The sequence below is a fragment of the Macrobrachium nipponense genome, chromosome 49 (genome assembly GCF_015104395.2).
Source record: "Macrobrachium nipponense isolate FS-2020 chromosome 49, ASM1510439v2, whole genome shotgun sequence".
NCBI lineage: Eukaryota > Metazoa > Arthropoda > Malacostraca > Decapoda > Palaemonidae > Macrobrachium > Macrobrachium nipponense.
The window spans coordinates 19,412,552-19,433,225 of record NC_087224.1 but is presented as its reverse complement, the minus strand read 5'-3'; the positions used below and the strand labels follow the sequence as shown (position 1 = coordinate 19,433,225).

At 43.0% G+C, this 20,674-nt stretch overlaps 1 protein-coding gene across 2 annotated transcripts in view; it reads right to left on the bottom strand.

Annotated features, from left to right (window-relative positions):
- Positions 1-264: 264 nt before the first annotated feature.
- Positions 265-20,674, bottom strand: part of LOC135205367 (transmembrane protein 241-like) — a 261,462-nt gene continuing 241,052 nt past the window's right edge. For both annotated transcript variants that reach the window (XM_064235857.1, XM_064235858.1), the window contains exons 6-7: positions 7,583-7,727; positions 265-1,693 (exon numbers count right to left, since the gene is read on the bottom strand). In XM_064235857.1, the coding sequence (XP_064091927.1) occupies positions 1,478-1,693; positions 7,583-7,727 (361 nt within the window). In that variant the 3' untranslated portion in view covers positions 265-1,477. The remainder of the gene's footprint in view (positions 1,694-7,582; positions 7,728-20,674) is intronic.

The window sequence follows — 20,674 nt, the reverse complement described above, 5'->3', positions numbered from 1 at the left end:
AAGATTTTTACCCACATGTGCACCACCTACACTGACGGGAATGCCACCTTCAGTTCCCTGGCTTCGACCTGTGGACTACCTAAGTCATACAGAGAATAAAAAATTTAATTCTTCTTATTTATGGGGATATTAAATTGATGAAGCCAGTTTTAACTCATATTCCAGATGAGCTAATCTGCTAAAGTAAGCTACCTTGGTGCACAGCACTTGACTGAAAATGATACCATGCACTTCCTTGTGGCCCAACAATGAAAGATGGTGAGGTACTACACATGAACGTAAGGTCTCTAATAAATACTACCAGTTTATGAATAGAGGTTAGACTATTATCCTTAGTTGTGAAGTCTAAGCTCGTGAAATACTGTATCACATCATACTACGTACCGTAATATAAAGTTATGAGGTATTCTGACAGCTTCAAAGTGCAATCAGTTCATGAATACCAGAATACTACAGAGATAGTGTTTTAAGAACTTCACTTAGATCAGTAATGCCAACTTTTAAATTTATGTACCGTATTACATACCTCCTAATCAACAATTACTTATCCACATCCCCAAATAATACATCTTCAAGTGTATTTACCATACATAAATACATAACAAACATATATATTTCATAAATATATTTTCTATAAGGAAGACTTAAAGCTTAAATAGGCAAATGATTATGTAATATGATGGATGAAACAGAAATGGAGCGATATACAGTTAAGGTAGGATTTAAAAATGAAGCTGAACAAACAAATGTCCTACACTTTTAAATATACAAAAATATTCTTAAAACTAAAGCATCTCAACAGGATTTTGGCTTCAAAATACGGTATTTTCTGCACACTACGAAAGTCCACTCCTGGCCATTCTTCATCCCTTCCCATGGAAATGCAAACCAAAGCCCAAACAATCAGCCAAATCACAAGTATGACCTAACAAGGCAATTTGACCTTCTCTAAAGAATGCTCTTGGCAAAAACCACCATCACCACCAATGGCATCCATTAAAAACTAGATTCTTCACTCCTCTTAACTGCCACAATTCACTGAAATAAGTGATTCCGGTTATAGCACACTTACTTAATAATATTACACTATACACCATAACATGATATAAGTTCTGGAAGAAATCGTAATACTATTTACTATTGCATGAATGAATTGCTTTAAAATTCAAGTTCCAACTCCGCATTCCAACCCCTAACACTAGGCTATGGCCCCAGTTACCTCAACAGTAATTGGCAGAGAGTGCAACACCTATAACTCTTACACTACAGCTATCGTCCCTCTCTTACAGAGAATCTATAAATAAACTGCATGCCCTATAAATAAGTCAACAAAAGTCAATCCTGAATTTGACTCACTCAAAAATTACTAAAATATAAAATGGCAACCATAATTTTATACGTATATCAAAAGATTAGAAAACATGTTGTTGTTCAATTAGACATCCTAAACTGTCATATACACCATAAATAATAGGTTTTATACTCCTTCTTTCATTAGTTCACTAACTTCTTCTGCAGATTCCTCAACGGGTTTTGGAATAGGTAGAGGGACAAATACAGCTGAAACAAGATTTAAACAGACTAGAATCTTCACCATTACCGGAGTTATATCAGGAAAGGTGCCCAAGGCAAGAAGTGATGTCAGCAGTCTTCCAGATGCATCAACTATCGCAAAATAATTATGCCTCCGAACCTAAAAAGATTTACAGTCTTATTTAATGTAATAAACATGATTTTAAACAATATTCATATTATATAAATGTGCTAGAATGAATTTTTGTCCTAATAACCATGACATTTGTTACATTTACAAACATTAGGTTACAAATGTTATTTTAGTGTCAAATTCATTTACCCTTGAAATTACCATTCAGTGGGAATTTATAAGCAATCCTTCATCAGTTGGACTTGAATCACTGAATGGTTGCAGAATGATGATGACCTTTCAGGGATGCTACCACTGACATCCCAGTGGTAACATCCCTGAAAAGTTACCGTTCCCCAACCATTCAGTGGCTCAAGTCTGCCTGGGGACAAATTGCTCATCACTTATAAACTCCCCTTTCATGTTTATTCCAAGGTTGAGTGAATTTGGAACAAAACAACATATGTAGCTGAATTTTTATATTAGAGTAAAAATACAAAAACCCACTGATATTTACACATACAGGCAGATCCTGGTTATTGGCGATCCGGTTTGATAGCGCTTGCCTAGCGTGATAAAATCTGCAATTTATGGAGCCATAACGGTCCAGGTTTCGGTTATAGGCGCCACAAGGTACCGATAATAGAGTTTAGCACCATAGCATAATTAACAGAGGTGCCATTAACCGGTTATCTGCACCAGTAACTGAAACCTGTTACGGCGCCATAAATTGCCGAGTTTCTGTTAATGAAGGTTTTCGCTTATCAGCACCCGCCGATAAACGGGGACTGCCTGTACCTGTACAATCCATGTATTTAGTAATAAGTTCATACAGATACAGTGGTCCCCCCGTTTTCGCGTGAATAGTTAGAACCCGCGAATGTTTGGAACCCCTATAAAAACACTAAAATCAGCCTATTTTGTTAGTTAAAACTCAAGAAAAACCCACTAAAAATGTTCATACTTGGTTTTTTAAATAGTTTTATCACAAAAAGTGCATTTTATGATGCAATTGATAAAAAACCCAGGAATTTGTGGATATTTCTCATAGAAAAATACCGCGAATATGCAAATTTTCCGCGAATAATGCGGGGAAACGTTCCCGAGAGAAATCTGCGAATCCGAAGAAAGCGAATATGGGGGATCCACTGTATCTGCATATATGCAGGCAGTTCCGAGTTTATGGTGGGGGTTCCATTCCTGGCGGCATGCCTTAACCCCAAAAATGCCATGCACTGGAACATCTTGATATTCCACTCAAAAGCGCCAGAGGGAGAGATTATTATATTGTCACAATGTCTTGGAACCTCTGTGATGCGATTGATTGTTACACAAACGATATCTCAAGGAAACACTTTTTGTACCATTTCAAAACATGGTCCAGCCTTAAGACATTATCCTATACAATATGAAACTTCACATTACTGATAATCAGCATTTTTCTAATCATACACCAGGATATACACATTACAAGCAGTCCCCGGCTTACGACGGGTTTGGCTTATGACATTCTGAGGTCAAGACAGTTTTCAAATATATTCATCAGAAATTATTTCCAGGGTTACGATGCATGTTCCAGGGTTATGGCGCTTCCAACACCGATCTGGTAGAAGAAATAACTCCAAAAATGCAAAATAAAAATGCAATAAAAATGTATTTTACATAGTTTTCAATACATCTAAGTAGAGCAATAAAAGTAAAGTTTTCTTAGGTTTTTTGACGATTTTCCAGCTTACAACGATTTTCGACTTACAACGCGCCTTGAGAGCGGAACTCCCGTCATAAGCCAGGAACTGCCTGTATATGCAAATGGTTTCTTTTTAATGTAAACTAATTCTACCAGATACATGACCTACATTTGTAGGTCCATAGCAATGGCTTGTTGGAATTATACTTTTAAGGGGGCTGGCCGGCTAATGCCATTTTTTAAGGACAGGACTTTGATATTCATACCATTTAATAAGGTAACTTGGGACATCTCCAAATCGCATATGATTTTCGCCTCTGACCTTCAGTTTTGTGACGCCAGGGCGATTTATCCCGAAAATAACCATTTTTCAAATTCTATCTCCTCCCTTGATATTTAATATTAAGACTTGGGATTACTACCATATCTTATCAAATAGGATATTTTCTAGCGCCTAGCTGGATCCGGTTAAAAAACAGATGAAAGCAAGGAATCTTGTGATATCTGGCATGCATGCGTATATTGGGTGAAGGCTTCACCTACGATCACGCCTCAGTCTTTCTTTGACCGCCTGGGCGAGAGTAGTGTTTTCCTCTCTTGGCCTTTACCCGGTTCATAGTCCGTTTCGCTTGCATTTCGTGTGTGTGTGTGTGTGTGTGTGTTTGAGAGATTTTATGGCTTCTTCTGCTCCTTCTCAGCCTTGTCAACATGTGTGCCCTGGAATTCCAGGTTTTCCGTGTTCTCATCTTTGGCTTCGGCAGTGGATGACCCCAACGCGGTGCAGTAGGTGCCATTCTAATTTTTGTACTTGAATCCTTGCATGGGATGCCAGGCATGGCCTTAGAGCAGTGGAAGTCGCCAGTTGAGCAAATACAGGCAGTCCACGGTTATCAGCAGCCTCGGGAACCAAGCTACACGCCAGTGTTGCCGGACCCCGCGTAACACCGTTCCTTGCGACTGCAGCTCCTTGGGAATCTTATTATATGGACAACCAAATACAACTGCACTGCATTTTCAGAAGAGATGGGAATTAGGATAAAACAACTGCTGATTCTGATGTGACACTGACAAGGAAATAAAGATGAAAGGGACAGAAATATGACCAGATGAGCATGTGATCTTAGACACCCAAGTCTTCTGGAGATAGGACGTGAGACCTTTAGGCAGTGAAAGAGAAAGGTGTCTTTTATATAATGACTGCTTTGCTTCTACTTCAAACAGCTACTCAGGGGGGTTTTCCAAACCTGGGCAAAACTGGAAGCGTCAAAGGGAGGTGTTTGTAAATCATAGGAACACACTGAACTTGGGTCAGAAGAATATACATTATTTTAATACAAGTAGTTCCAAACACATTATCCCTCATAACATAATAAACCTCGTTAAATAGAAAACTCAGTGCAAATACTGAAGTTTTAAATACAAATTAAAAACTGTTCAAGACATTTAATCATAGAAAAACTCTAAAATGTGGTCTAATAACACAACAGCAGTAATATTTCATCTAGTAAGACCTAAAGCTATATCTCAGAGATAACTTCTCAGTAATTACTCTGATAATATATAATAAAAATACGTACTAGCATACTGTGGCTACAATCAACATTATCATAGGTCAGGTAGTATCAATCTTATTTCTCTTACACTTCAGAATATTGTAACACACTTTTCATATGCCTGAATTACCTTTTCGAAATGGAAGCCAGTACATCATAATTTAAAAGTCTGTCTACAAGTACATGTGAATTATACACATATAAACAAAAACTTCCATCCTAGAAAGACATAATTACACAAACTAACAATAACTCTAAGTATCTCTTAAAATTTAATATGATGGTTCATTGAGTTGACATTGTTAGTTCAGGGTGGGAAGTAATTATTCTCCACATTTTCATCCTACATTATATCAAAGTTTGACATAATTTTTTTCTTTTACTTCTATCACATTTAATCATTTTTTTCATTACAGAATAGGTACTGTATACATTGCATGTCAGATAATGGGCATAATTTTTATACTATTATTATTATCATTATATTTCAGTATTTGAAAGCTATTGACATGGAACAAGCAAACTTAACGGGGCACTGACTTGAAATTGAAGCTTCCTAAGAATGTTGGTTCCATCCTCCCACCGCTGACCCTACACAGCAGTAATAACTGATCATGACAGAGCCAGTGAATTTTCATTGCCCTGGGGGAGACTCAAGCCCCTGACATCTGTGTGGCACTTCACAGCACTAACCACTAGACTATAATCGTTCATTTTATGAGCTTACAGATGTAGGAAATAGTGAAATGATTTTTACTAAAGAATATGCTATAGAAAAATGGAAATAAATGAAGAAAAGTTTACATAAAAGATGCAAAATAAATGTAAACAGTATAAAAATGATGCCCATTATCTGACATGCAATGTATACAGTACCTATATATACATAAAATTGAATAAATGTGATAGAAGTACTACAAGAAAAATATGTCAAACTTTGACATAAAGTAGGATTAAAATGTGGAGAATAGAGACTTTCCACCCTGATAAGGTCTTCCTGTCACTGGCAATTATGTCATATATGTGAAATAATACTTAGATTACTTACAAATTTAATGAACTTTATTTGTAAGTTGTGATTCTTACGCTGAAACACTACATTAATTGAGCATGATTATCTGAAAATATCCCGTTAGGCTATGCTTCCTAATGAAGAAAAGCCCTTACCATATAGGAAGTTTCCTTCAGGACTAAAATTCTTCAAGCAGCACATGCTATTCATCTTGACCAACAAGCATGCATAACTATCATCCCCACATCACTATATGACTAAGTTAGAAATCTCTGAAGCTAGAATATCTAACTCGGCGAGAACCTTAGATACTACAGACAGTGTAGACTTGAAAGAGAAACATTAATCGAGGCAGCAGTAAGAGATTTGCCGATAGCCGAAGAGAGAGCAGGCAAAGAACGAACACAAGCATTACGTAGAAAAAGGAATATGCTAGCAGACGAGAATTTAGAATAACCAAAACATGAAAGAGATAAACATTCGACTGAGTCGATATATCTAAATGTGTAAAACTTGCTAAAGATACATTATCTCAATAAAATGTCTATAGTAGCTATATTGTATATTATTAAGCCTATGCATGCTAACACCTCAAACTTGGTGTTGAAGACGACAAAATGCGCCTACGAAGCAAGCATTAACGCTTACCGATACGACCCTTATACGAACGCTTTAACGGTCCTAGGCGATCGCTTTAATGGTATTTGGCGAGCACTTTAAATGAGATTCAGACCATGAAAAGGGCAAAGTAGGTATTGGAGGGCACAGAATCCCATCGTCCCGAGAACTGACCAGGTTTCCTGGCAGCAGACACTACCAACTGTCGTAGGGCAGGCCTAGGCTTGGGCTACATACAGACGAGGGCACCAACACCTTACTTCTAACAGGGAATAAAAAAAAGAGCGCACAGTATGGAGGGATTCGGAACGTTCCCGTTACGAACTCAGTTCAACTGGTATTAGAATTGAAAATAGGTTAATGTTCTAACTTCTCATTACACTTTTCCTGAACCAAATGGGGAGCAGAAGGCGGAGCTACAAAGGAAGTCAATACTAGCCTACTAAAATGCCTAGTCTGAGTAGGGATAGCCTGACAGGTTTAAGTCCTGACCTAAATAATTGCTTTTGCAATCTATTAGTTTTCAGTCTTTCTTATATATGACCTATTCAGGCATAAATTTCTCAGAACAATTCCCTACATTCTTCATACCTAGTAGTTCCAAGATCACACTCTGTACCCTTGCCAGTACAAAGGAATCTTGATCAACTTCCAATTTCACCATCCTGGTTACACCAAAAACATTCCTACATAGCCTGATGTTATTGGTTTTACTTCCGGTGGAAGATATCCTAGGAAAATGAAATTACAATACCGTAAACTGGTGTAAAACAGCCAAACTTCATAGAATACCAACAATTGCTTAGCCACAATGGCGGCAAGGAGAATTCTGACAAGAGCCAAAACATTCGAAACACACTTGGTGGAGAACAGGTAAACTAGACAGTCATCCAGGCAGCCATTCGATTTTTTTGTTTGAATGCCGACTCGCCTAATCGGCGGGGAGATATAGCTAAATTTAACAGTAGGTATGATTCATCTCAAATAAAAAATTTTCATAAAAATAATGTCTCTAACACCCTTGGCATTCTCCTCATCTTTGTTTAACCTTTGTGTGGAAAACTTACCTTCATGAGAGAAAGATTAAGGAACAATCCCAACACTCCTGACAGGAGACAACCTGCATAAAAATCGTAGCGACTAGCATGGGGGAAACGAAGGACTTCAAAAGCCTCTTCCAAGTATAAAGATGCAGGGGCCAGGACAACAACACTGAAAAGAATCAGGAATAGGAGCGTAAGACATAAATACAGCTTGAAATGTACTGATGAAGGAAATGGAATCGTGTGACATACACTATTATAAATATATAAATTGTTACAATACATGGAAGTAATTTTCCTGTTTCAACACAAAAAACCATTGCTTTACAACTCATTACAGCTACAGTAACATCAATTAACAGGTAAATTACAATTCAAAAGGCTTATTTGTTGTTTTAAATGAGTCAACTGCCCGAAGATTGGGAGTTACTCCAACCACCATTAGCACTATTCTTCTTGCCTTGCTACATATTGCAAGGCTGCTGAAGTCAACTACGTAATAGTGAGGGACAGGTTTCATAGTGTCAAGTCCTTTGACCTAAAAATGGGTCTCAGATATGATGTCCAGAATAAATTACAAACCCTTCACAAATAATCTGGGAAGATTATGTAATCTCTCTCTTGTCAATGGGTGGATGCAAAAGTGATGGTATTGGATTAGCAAAGAGCCTCACATAATTTAATGTTAATTAACTGACCAGTCTCCATGGGAGTGCAAAATGTTTTCATATACAGGCAGTCCCCGGGTTACGACAGGGGTTCCGTTCTTGAGACGCGTCATAAGCCGAAAATCGTCGTAAGCCGGAACATCATCAAAAATCCTAAGAAAACTTTACTTTTAATGCTTTGGGTGCATTCAAAACTATGTAAACTGCATTCTTATTGCATTTTTCATCAAAAAAACCTTTAAATATTGATTATTTTGCATTTTGTTCATGACACTTACCTGCCAGATATATATATAGCTGTATTCTCTGATGACCGACAGAATTTCGAAACTCCCGGCAAACGCAGTGGTCGGCTAGGTGGTTAGTACCCATTCCCGCCGCTGGGAGGCAGATACCGGGAACCATTCCCATTTTCTATTCAGATTTTCTTCTGTCGCCGGTCGGTAAACATCTGTTTACAGACCTCCGCTTAGGATTTCGAAAACTTCATTTGTCACTTGAGTATTTGGATTGTCTTTTGGTTTAGGACTTGGCTTAGTGATTTGGCATACGCTATTGTGGTTTGGATTTTGATTTTGGCTTTGATTTTTCTTAGAATTGAGATGTCTGGATCTAGTTCTACTAGTTTCAGAGTGTGTGGTGTAGAAGAATGTAAGGTGAGGCTACCAAAAGCCTCGGTAGATCCTCACACAGTGTGTGTGAATTGTAGAGGGCATGTTTGCTTGTTGGATGATAGGTGCAAAGAATGTGACAGAATTAGGAGGTCTTCCTCTAGGAGTGCTTCTGTTAAAAGTCAAAGTAAAGTTGCTCAATCTAACATAAATGTAGAACATGTTACGCATAACCCTATAATTTCTCCTTCAGATAAGGAAGTGATTGTTACCGAAGGGAATGCCCTTTCTACCATTTTAGAATCGATTCAGAACCTTGAATCGAAAATGAAAGTGCTACAATCTAATGTGCAAAAGTGTAGTGATAATGTTAGTGCCCCTAGTGAAGTGGAGGGGGCGTCAGATCGGTCCTATAATGCTCCAGGTTGAGACCTCTGTCGGACTCCCAGAACACAGGGAATGGACATGTCGAAGGCCGAAGGAGGGTTACGGGAATTAAACACCGGTCTGGCGTCCCTTCGGCAGATCCTGAAGACGCATCCCAGGCTGCCAAAGATCGCGCGCAAGCTCGAACCTTGAAGGAATGCTTCTCTTCCTCCGAGACGTCCTCACCTCACCATGGGTGGGAATCTCGGAAGACCTCTCCGACTGAGAGTGGTAAGGAAGACGTAAGGTGTCGCACTGGCGGCCATCGTCTTTCTCGCCCTCTTAGGAAAGGTTTTACGGAAGAGTACGCAGCCTCTCCAAGTGAGAGTGGTAAGGAAGACGTAAGACGTCGCACTGGCGGCCATCGTCTTTCTCGCCCTCTTAGGAAAGGTATGATGGAAGAGGACGCTTCATCGTTGGGGGAGATCGAGAGCGTTCCTCCGCCCTGCGATTTAACGCTTTTCGGTCTTCTTCTCCGGAAGACTTCGAAGACAGTATCCCGCACAAGAGATTTAGGACGCTTTCTGAGCATCCTGATTCGAGTCCGGAGAGAAGGAAGAAGGCGTCCCCTCGCCCATCTTATTCTCAAAGGTTCATTCCATCATATGGTTCTTCACCATCAAAAAAGACCCTCGAAGCGATTCGTCAACAGTTGGATGCGTTTTTCGCCAAGAAAGAAGAAAGATCACGTAGTCGTAAAAAAGATCTATGGCTACCCGTCAAGAAATCTAGACGTTCTCCTGCGGCTTCTCTTCGTTCTTCGTCATCTTCTGATTCGTCGCCTTCTAGACCTCATCGACTCAATCAGGAACGCGCAAGCAGTCCTGCTGAGAGAGTCTCTAGAAGTATTGGCGGTAAAGAAAAAGACAATAGGTGCCGCACAGGCGGCCGCCGTCGTCTTTTCCAAGGGTCGAAGAACGTTCAGAAGGATCGCTCAGAAATAGAATTGGGAGGAATTGATCTTGGCTTACAGGAAGAGAATATTCAACAAAAGAAACGCTTTGCTAACCAGGACGCTCGTAAGGACGCTTCTCGGGACGCTCGGTGTCGTAAACGTCGGCTGGAGAGACTTCAGACGCACGATATTAGTTCAGAAGAAGGATATGAAGATGCATATGAGGAACGCGTTTTTGAGGACGCAAGGCGTATTACAACTCAAGACCGTTTTAAAGGAGTGTTTACACGACGTCCATCACGTCAGGACGTAAATGAGGACGCTTTGGAGGACGCGAGGCGTAGTGCTAGTAAGGACGCTCGTCGTCCTTCATATCAGGACGCGTTCCAGGACGCGTTCCAGGACGCAAATGAGAACGCTTTCCTCCAGGACGCAAATGAGGACGCTTTCCAGACGCAAATGAGGATGCTTTCCAGGACGCAAATGAGGACGCTTTTGAGGGCACTAGGCGTCCGATGCTAAAGTCAAACCCTGGGAAGAAAAGAACAGGTCGCTAGTCAGAAGGTTAAGCGCCATATGCTTCAAGGTAGTAGAAACTACAATATGAGTGCTCGTCAAGAGAAATCGTATGACGTTAGTTTGGAAAATTCGGAGAGAAAGTCAAGGTTAGGAGAACATAGCAGACTCTCCTCTTCAAAATTGATTTCAAACACAAGACCTACGGTTCGAAAGGGAGGTGAAACTTTGGTTTCTTCTCGTTCGATTCAGAATAAGACTATGTCTCCATTAGAACCTCATCCTCTGTGGATTATAAGACTTTGACTCGTCTTTTAAAAGATTTGTTTCCCGAGAAGTTCCGAGCTCCAGTTCCCCTCTCTCCACCTTCGCAACTAACCTCTTCGAAGGCAAGGAAGACTCCAAATTTTGTCAAAATGGCCACCTCGCTCTCGACTAAAGGGCTTTTAAAGAATCCATGATTGGATGGAATCCAAAAAGACAAAGGGCAAGACTTCTTTTGCACTTCCCCCCACAAGGCTTAGTGGAAGATCGGGGAAGTGTACGAGACAGAAGAGGAAGCAGGTTTAAGAATCCCCGCTTCCGCACAAGGGGATTTCGCCAACTTAGTGGAAGCTCCTAGAAGATCTTACCTGGCATCAGCAAAAGTTTCGTGGACAATGTCGGAGATAGATCACCATCTCAAAGGCCTTTACAAAACTTTGGAAGTTTTTAACTTTCTAGATTGGTGTTTGGGCGTCTTGGATGTTCAGTCTAGAAGCCCAGATTCCATCTCATTGGAGGACTTAGCGAGTATTTTGTCATGCATGGACAGAGCAGTAAGAGATGGCTCCGACGAACTGGCATCACATTTTGCGTTGGGAGTCCTGAAGAAACGCGCACTCATTCTGTAGCCTTCACAGCTAAGTCAGTGTCGCCAGCGCAAAAAAGCAGAATTGTTGTTCGCTCGCCTTTTCTGCTCATGTTTTTCCACAATCAATGGTAAAGGAATTTATCAGTAAATCTCCAAGAACGAGCGACGCAGGACTTATTGTCTCGGTCTTCGAAACGTCCTACTGATCAGATGTCTTCAAGAACACGCAAGCTTCTAGGAAGAATTATAAGCCCTTTCGTGGAAGAGCCTCTTCAAGAGCTGCTGCTCGAGGAGGAGTTTCCCTAGGGCAGAGCCCCCTCAAAACCAGGGGAAAGAAATGGAATTTTTATTCTAAAATTAATATTAATAATACTTACCTGTATAATTTATCTAGCCCTAAATCCCCAAAAACCGCACCAAAATTTACCACATTGGCAACCCTGTTACCTCCTATCTGTCCGCCAGTTGGCAACACTGTCGTTGACAGATACGAAAAACCTTCCCTCAAATCAGTTGTGATAGGCAGATCGTAGGGGTAGGATGGGTGGGACTAGATAAATTATACAGGTAAGTATTATTAATATTATTTTAGAATAAAAATTCCATATTAATAAACATTACCTTAATATAATTTATCTAGCCCGATTAACCACATTGAAAAGGAGGAGGGAATCTGAATACAATTTCCCCTTCGGACAGAATAGGAGAAAACAAACAAAGAAATATATATCATAGGCAGTCAAAACTCAACCCAAGGTCAAAGATACTAACAACTCAAAGTCTCCTACCATAATGCCACCAACTGCGGTAGCACAGGACAAGGAGTAAGTGCATAGTCAGTCCGTCTGTACTAAAGTCAGGTGCCCGACCAGGTGACCAGTCAGACGAATTGCGGACAGCAAGGCTGCACCCTGAAGACTATCAAGCACTATTCTTTCCCTAAAGGATGAGTGTCTGGACTGTCTGGGCGATTCAAAGCTAAGCAAACCTTGGGGGTGTATCAACGCAACCCGAAGTCGCCAGCAACGAATCGGCTCATGAGCAACTCCTAACTCGAGCTTTCTGGTGCCAAGAGAAAGGAGCGCGGAGCAAAAAGGCGATTCAGTACCCGAAGGACGAATGCCTGACAGTCCAACCTGGTCTCGTGTTTACACGATCATCGGGGGTGTATCAACGCAACCGACTTCGTCAACAAGAAACTCAGGGCTACTAAATGTCGCCTGATCTTCACACGAGTGTCTGACTCCGAGAAGACAGGTGAGACAAAAAGTAGATGGTGAGCGAGTCACCAGATGACAGCAGACGATCCATCGACTAATTCCCTGTCCAGGACAGTGGAAGAAGCAGGAGTCGTCAGGACAAGCGAACCAGTGGCTAGTCCTAGGTCAGCATCAACTCTGGGAGAAGCGTAGTCGCCAGTGCCGACAACCCAGTGGCTGGAACCATTTCACACTGAAAATGGAAGCAGCACATGAGTTTGCCAAGCAGTCAGTCCTTGTCATCAAAAACACCTAAACACCAAACTGCCTAATTCCCATTATAACTACGTCAAAAAAACTGCCATGGGTTATAATACAAAAACAAAAATATATACAACAAAACAAAAATTAATGAATAATATTACAGGTAGCAACCAAACGTAAAACAGGAAGACTACCTAATTCTCCTGTCTGACGACCTGTCCTGCCATCACCAACGGGCCCAAAGAACGAAGGTCGCCTAGAAACTAGAGAAATATCCCTCAAGTAAAAAAGAGGCAAAACAGAATTAGAACGCCAAGTCGCCGCCTCAAGCACCTTGGCGACTGTGACGTTCTTCATAAAAGCTACTGATGTAGCAACTGCTCTAATACTGTGTGCTCTCGGCGTCTGGTCTTCCCCAGCAGCCGAACCACCAGTTTTAACGATCAGATCTCTGAGAAAAAAGGATACACCATTCTTTGAAATAGGTCTCTTGACATTTCGGGGTGAAACAAACAGATGACGGGGACGACCCTGAATGTCCTTCGTGCGGCGTAAATAACATGAGAGCGCCCTAACAGGGCAAAGAACTAATTCCTCATTTAAATTACCAACAAAGTCGACCAGCGACTTCAGTACGAAAGACCTGGGAATGGGATTATCAGACGATTCAGTCTTTGCGACAAATTTAGGAAGGTATGACAAAATCATGTCTTGTCCAGATCTGGCAACCAGAAAAGAGAGTGCTTGCAGTTCACCCACCCTCTTGGGCTGTAGCCAGTGAGACAAGGAAGAGTGTCTTAGAAGAGAGGTCCCTAAATTTGGCAGAATTCAGAGGCTCAAACGGAGGGAACCTTAAGGCTTGAAGGACTTTGTTAACGTCCCATTGTCGGAGGCGAACACTGCGGCCTGGGTCGAGATAGGGAAAAAGATCGAAGTAAATCTCTAATGACATAAGATGAAGAGATCTCAGGAAGCCTTGCCTTAAAAAAAAACATAGGAAAGCATAGACCTATAACCCTTAATGCACGAAGGTGACAGGGCCCTGTCATGATGTAAATGAACTAAAAACTCCGCTACTTTCGGTAAGGAAGGTCTAGAAATTGAATGTCCTTGAGACTTACAACCACGTCTGTTAAACGACCATTTTAGCCTGATAATTTACTCTGGTTGATTGCCCGCCTGGCAAGAGCCAACTGTCGCGCCCACTCTGGAGGAGAACCCTTCGTGCTTGGAGAACCTCCTGACAGTCTCCAGGCATGAAGATGAAGCATGTGGAGCCTCTGATGGAACCGATGAAAATGGGGTTGTTTGAGAAGATCTGGTCTCTCTGGCAGGCGAATGGGGGGTTCCACCAGTGCTTCCAGAAGGTCGGGAAACCACTCCTTCTGTGGCCAGAATGGGGGCGATCAAGGTGAGATCCAGACGCTTGGTTGCCCTCACTTTGTTGAGGACTGACCTCACCCAGAGAGAACGGAGGAAAAGCATAGGCTTGAAGTCCCTCCCAGTCCTGCAAAAGAGAGTCTGTCCCGGCACTGAGGAGTCTGGTAAGGGGCGAAGAATATCTGGCACCGAAAATTCAGTGGGGTGGCAAACAGATTGACTGTGACAGGCCATTTCTTCCTGAGGCTGTCGAAGACTTCCTGGCAAAGTGTCCACTCCCGACCCTGAACTTCGTTCGGTCTCGACAAGGCGTCTGCTAAGACGTTGTGATGGCCCAGGATAAACTGAGGGACCAACGTAATCCCCCTGTCTTTCTGCCCAACACAGGATGATCGGGCTTCTTGAGTGAGAAGATCCGACTGTGTGCCGCCTTGGTTTCTCAAGTACGAGACTGCTGTGTGTTGTCGACAAAGATCGCGACAACCGACTCCAAACAGTTGTTCCTGAAATGAAAGAAGGCCTAGGTACACTGCCCTCAGTTTCCCTCCAATTTATTGACATGCTCCTCTCCTCCTCTAACCAAAGGCCCGAAGCGGCTTCGGAGCCCAGGTGTGCGCCCCAACCTTGATCCGAGGCGTCTGACCAAAACATTAGGTCCGGAGGAACCGAAGAAGAGATGTCCCCTGACTTTGAGGCTCGGTGAACTTGTGCCATCCACCAACCTCGGAGATCCTTCCGACATTGTGGAGAAGAGGCGACTATCGTGTCCTCGGACACGAAATCCCATGACTGGCGAAGTGTCGACTGAAGGGACCTCATTCTGAGACGACCTCCGGAACCAGTTGGATGAGGGATGACAAATGGCCCAGGAGAGACCTCCAAAGAGAAACTGGCTGCGTTACGGAGGACAAAAATTCTTCGATCAGACTCAGAAGCTTGTCTATCCGTTTCTAAGCGGGAGAAGCCTCAAAATCTGGGAATTCAAAACAATCCCAGATAAGTCATGATCTGGCAAGGGATTAGATTGGACTTGTCGAAGTTGACACGAATGCCCGCCCAACTCGACACAGAGACAGAACTATCTCCCTCGACCGGAGGACATTTCCTAGAGATTTCGGCCTGGACTAGCCAATCGTCCAGATACCGAAGCATCCTTACGTTTAACTAATGCAGAATAGCTGAAACAGGAGCCATCACCCGAGAAAAGACCTGTGGAGCAGTGGTGAGGCCGAAACAAAGGGTCTTGAACTGGAAAACTCCCGAGTCCGTGAAAAACCAAAGGTAAGGTCTGCTTCTTGGATGGATGGGGATTTGCAGATAAGCATCCTGCAGATCGATGGAAATCATCCAGTCCCCCCTCCTGACGGATGAAAGAACAGTCTGGACCATCTCCATCCTGAGAACTTGGACTTTAGAATGACTTGTTCAAAACTGAAAGATCTATGATGGGCGCCAGGCACCCGAGGCCTTTAGAACTACAAACATCCGAGAGTAAAACCCGGGAGAAGGAGGAGCTCGCTCTATGGCATCCTTCTCCAAGAGGCCGAAAGCTCCTTCTCCAAGGCTTGACCCCTGATTGAGTGAGGGGAATAAACTGCTGAACTCGAGAGGACGATTGGAAAGTGGAGGTCTGGAAACAAAAGGGATCTCGTAACCTTCCTTCAGGACCTCCACCACCCAAGCATCCACCGCTCTCCCCTGCCAAGCTGACCAATGGCGGGAGAGACAAGCTCCTACTGCGGTCTCCAGGCGAGGTGATGACTCCTACTTCCGAAAATTCTTACGCAGAGACAAGGAAGAAGAAGAAGAAGAAGAGAAGGTCCTCCTGGAGGTTGAGCTTTCTCTGCCCTTAGAGCCACGCCAAGAACCTCTCCCGCGTTTCAAAGGGTGAGCACCAGAGGATGAAGAAGAGGCACCAGCAAGCTGAGATGTACTCTGGAAAAAAGAGCCAGAAGGAGGTTGTTGGCTGGAGCAGAAGGTACAGATCTGGTCCTAAACTTACGCTTACTCCTTGAAGGAACAGGAGGAAGACCAGAGGAAAAAGCTCTTGATAAGGCCCAGTGAGCTTGGGAAGAGGCATCACCTTGATGTTCCTTCAAAACCTCAGAAAGCACAGAAATATCGAAATGGAAATCGCCAAAAGGAGAAGAGGACAACAGACGGGTTCTCTGAATCTCCGATACAGAGGAGGGTAACTGCGACAAATACAGGTTACGCCTAGAGAAACAAGAAAGGCCTGCATTGAAGCAGCAAGCTCGTTCTGATGTACAGAAGCGATTGAAATGGATGAGCAGAATTTCTCAAAAAGAGGAGCATCAGGAGGAACAAACCCGGAGTCCTTGATATACATTAAAAGCCCTCCGAGGACCCACATATTGAAGGATTGAGCTTCTTGTAAGGAGCTCATAACAGCCTCCATAGCAATAAAATCTTCATTGAGACAGAGACCGAAGCCTTAGAAGGCAAGGGTTGACTTGAAAGTCGGACAAAATCAGGATTTGGCTTGGGGGGTCGAGAGAATGAAGAATCATCCGCCACCTGGTAAACTCCTCTCCCGTGTCGTAGAATGAGAAGAGAGCTCCTCTTCCCTTCCCCGATCACCTTCGAAAGTTTAGCGGCAACGTCCGCCCTCACTCTCGCGAACCTCTGGGCAAAGGGAAAACGTAAAAATTCCCGTGACCGGGAAGGACCGTCAAGAAAAATCCCTTCTGTAATACAACGAGGCGGAGGCTGCTTCTGCTCTTTAGGCCTCGCCTGAGGAAGAAAACTCAAAATTAAATAAAAAAGTTTCTTGAATTCTACATCATGACATCCATTCGAGGAAACATCAATATCACACGAATCTGCGTCATCATCATCATCATCGTCAGATCCTAACTTAGAAACTTCCTCTGAAGTAAAATCCTGACGACTAGCTATCTTAGGTCTGACACTAATATCCCTCCCCCCTTCTCCTAAATAAGCGCCCTTTGGCACTGTTACGGGACTAACAGGGGACACGTTGGGTAAAGATTCGTTAGGCACCTGCCCGGACCGGATCCCCCCTAGGCCTTCGCCACGACGGGGTTCACAAGCCGGGGTATCTGTCGCACCGTTACCCATGGTGCTGTCGACAGGTACCTGACGAGGAGCTGAAAATGAATCTAAAAGTGTGTTAGACATTCTAGTAAAGGCTTCTTGAAAATTCTCTGACATTGTTAAACTTAGCAGAAATATCTCTATCTAGACTAAGCTGTAATTTCTTAAAATTCTGTTTCCAGGTAGTTTCCATTGCCAAAATCTTCGAATCTACATCAGAAATAACTTCTCTAATTACCGGTTGTACAGGGGCAAAGCACAATTAATTCGGAGTCGGAGTCGTACGATACCGAAACCGAAGAGCCAGAATCATGAGCGACCCAAGTCAAAGAATTCGTTAGATCAGTTCTAGCAATCGATTTCTTTTTCTCCTTAACCGATCTTTACGCTGCAAGATTGTTTGGCGTTTCATATAAGCAGTCATATCCTCGTCAGACCAGGGCTTACATACGTCACAACGAGAAGTCAAGTCACAAACCTGTCCACGACAAGAGCTACAAATGTCATGGGGTTCATACTCCCTGCTACTCATCCTTGTCCCACAAACCGGGCAGTTCCTGATGTTGCTGGCAGAAGGAAGCATCGCAATTTCTTGGTAATCCATTGTAGAATTGGGACAGGTCAGTAGTTCCGGGTCGCGCAAAAGTTCGTAATTTAAGATAAGAACCACTACAGAAATCAAAGTTAATTCACTATTTCGTGATGTAATGCGTGAGTGGTAATTCATATAAAGTCTCATTTAACAAATAATGAAAGCTTTAAACAGCAACAAAAATGTTTAAGGAAATTTATAAAGAGCGGCCGTGATGTAAACAACACGGGCGCTCGTTAACAACTGATTTGAGGGAAGGTTTTTCGTATCTGTCAACGACAGTGTTGCCAACTGGCGGACAGAATAGGAGGTAACAGGGTTGCCAATGTGGTAAATTTTGGTGCGGTTTTTGGGGATTTAGGGCTAGATAAATTATATTAAGGTAATGTTTATTAATATGACTTTTCGGCCCTCCAGACCCAGTCGGGGCGAGACTCGCTCTCTTCGCCAGAAGCATGGAGGATAAGAGGGGCGAACTCTTGGTCACTCAAAGTGATCGAGAAAGGTTACAAAATCCCGTTTCTATCGAAACCACCATTAAGCATAGAACCAATAGACCTTTCGCCCTCTTATCAGGATTCAAAGCAACAGATCTTATTAGACCTTTTGGATAAAATGTTGGAAAAGAGAGCAGTAGAAAGAGTTGTATCACGGAACTCTCCAGGCTTCTACAACAGGCTTTTCCTTGTTCCGAAGCACTCGGGAGGATGGAGACCTGTCCTAGACGTAAGCAGGCTGAATCTTTTGTAAGGAAAAATAAAATTCAAGATGGAAACTGCACAGTCTGTTTTAGCTTCCCTGAGACCAGGAGATTGGATGGTGTCCTTGGATCTCCAAGATGCCTATTTCCATGTTCCGATACATCCTCGGTCCAGGAAGTTCCTCAGATTCGTTCTGAGGACAGGTCATCCAATTCAGAGCTCTCTGTTTCGGGCTGAGTACAGCCCCTATGATATTCACGCTTCTGATGCGAAATGTAGCAAGATGGCTCCATCTCTCGAAGATAAGAGTCTCACTCTATTTAGAACGATTGGCTGTCCATCCGGTCACGTCAAAGGAACAGTGTCTGGAGGACCTACATACGACATTACAGCTGACGAAGGACCTAGGCCTTCTGGTCAACTTCGAGAAGTCCCATCTGATTCCCACACAGTCCATCGTGTATCTGGGGATTCAGATGGATTCAGTGGCTTTTCAAGCATTTCCATCCATAGAACGTCAGCTAAAATGCTTAGAGAAAGTATCGGTCTTCTTAGAGAAGGAAATATGCTCGGCGAGGGAATGGATGAGTCTGCTGGGGACCATTTCCTCGCTGGAGAAATTTGTTTTTCTGGGAAGGCTGCACCTCAGACAGCTTCAGTTTTTCCTAGCAGACAACTGGAAGAACAAGAAGGACCTAGACGAGATTTTGAGAATCCCTCAATCGATCAAAGAGCATTTGAAGTGGTGGTCCGATCCCGTCAAGCTATCGGAAGGGATGTCCCTCAAAGTTCTGAGCCCAGACCTAGTGTTGTTCTCAGACGCGTCCATGACGGGCTGGGAGCAACACTGGGGGAGGAAGAAGTGTCAGGCCTCTGGAGAGGGGAACAGAGGTCCTGGCACATAAACCTCAAGGAGCTAGAGGCGATTCGTTTGGCGCTTCAATGCTTCGAGTCAAGGATTGTGGGACGAATTGTACAAGTCAACTCGGACAACACCACGGCGCTCGCATATATAAAAAAACAGGGAGGAACTCTATCTCGTTCCCACTAGTTTCAAAGGATAACGAGGGGAAAATGCTTACTCTTTGGGCGAAGCTGAGAAATGTAACGATTCTAACGAGATTCGTTTCAGGACAGCAGAACGTTCGTGCGGATCTCCTCAGCCGTCAACATCAAATGCTTCCAAACGAATGGACTCTCCATCCAGAGATTTGCAAGGAGTTATGGAAACTTTGGGGACGCCCACTGGTAGACCTCTTCGCGACAGCAAAAACGAAGAGGCTTCCTATTTACTGCTCTCCGGTTCTAGACCCAGGAGCAATAGCAATAGACACCATGCTTTGGAATTGGAAGGGGATGGATCTCTACGCCTTTCCTCCATTCAAACTCCTGGGAGAGGTAATAAGGAAGTTTGCGGCGTCGGAAGGAGCAAGAATGACGTTGATCGCCCCCTTTTGGCCTGCAAGCGACTGGTTCACAGAGGCCATGTCATTCCTGGTAGACTTCCCAAGGACACTTCCAGAAAAAATCGATCTACTCAGACAGCCCCACTTCGAGAGGTATCACGGAAACCTCTCCGCTCTGAGTCTGACTGCATTCAGACTATCCAAAAGTTGGCCAGAGCGAGAGGTTTTTCAAGATCGGTGGCAAGAGCTATTGCCAGCGCTAGAAGAACATCTTCCCAAGCTGTCTACCAATCGAAGTGGGCTGTCTTCAGAAGTTGGTGTAGAAGGCAAAATATTTCCTCCTCCACGACCTCTGTGAGCCAGATTGCTGAGTTCCTATTACATCTTAGAAATATAGACAAACTTTCAGTGTCAACGATTAAAGGCTACAAAAGTATGCTGTCAACGGTCTTTCGACACAGAGGCTTAGATTTATCAAATGATAAAGATCTTCATGATCTATTGAGGTCCTTTGAAACATCAAAAGC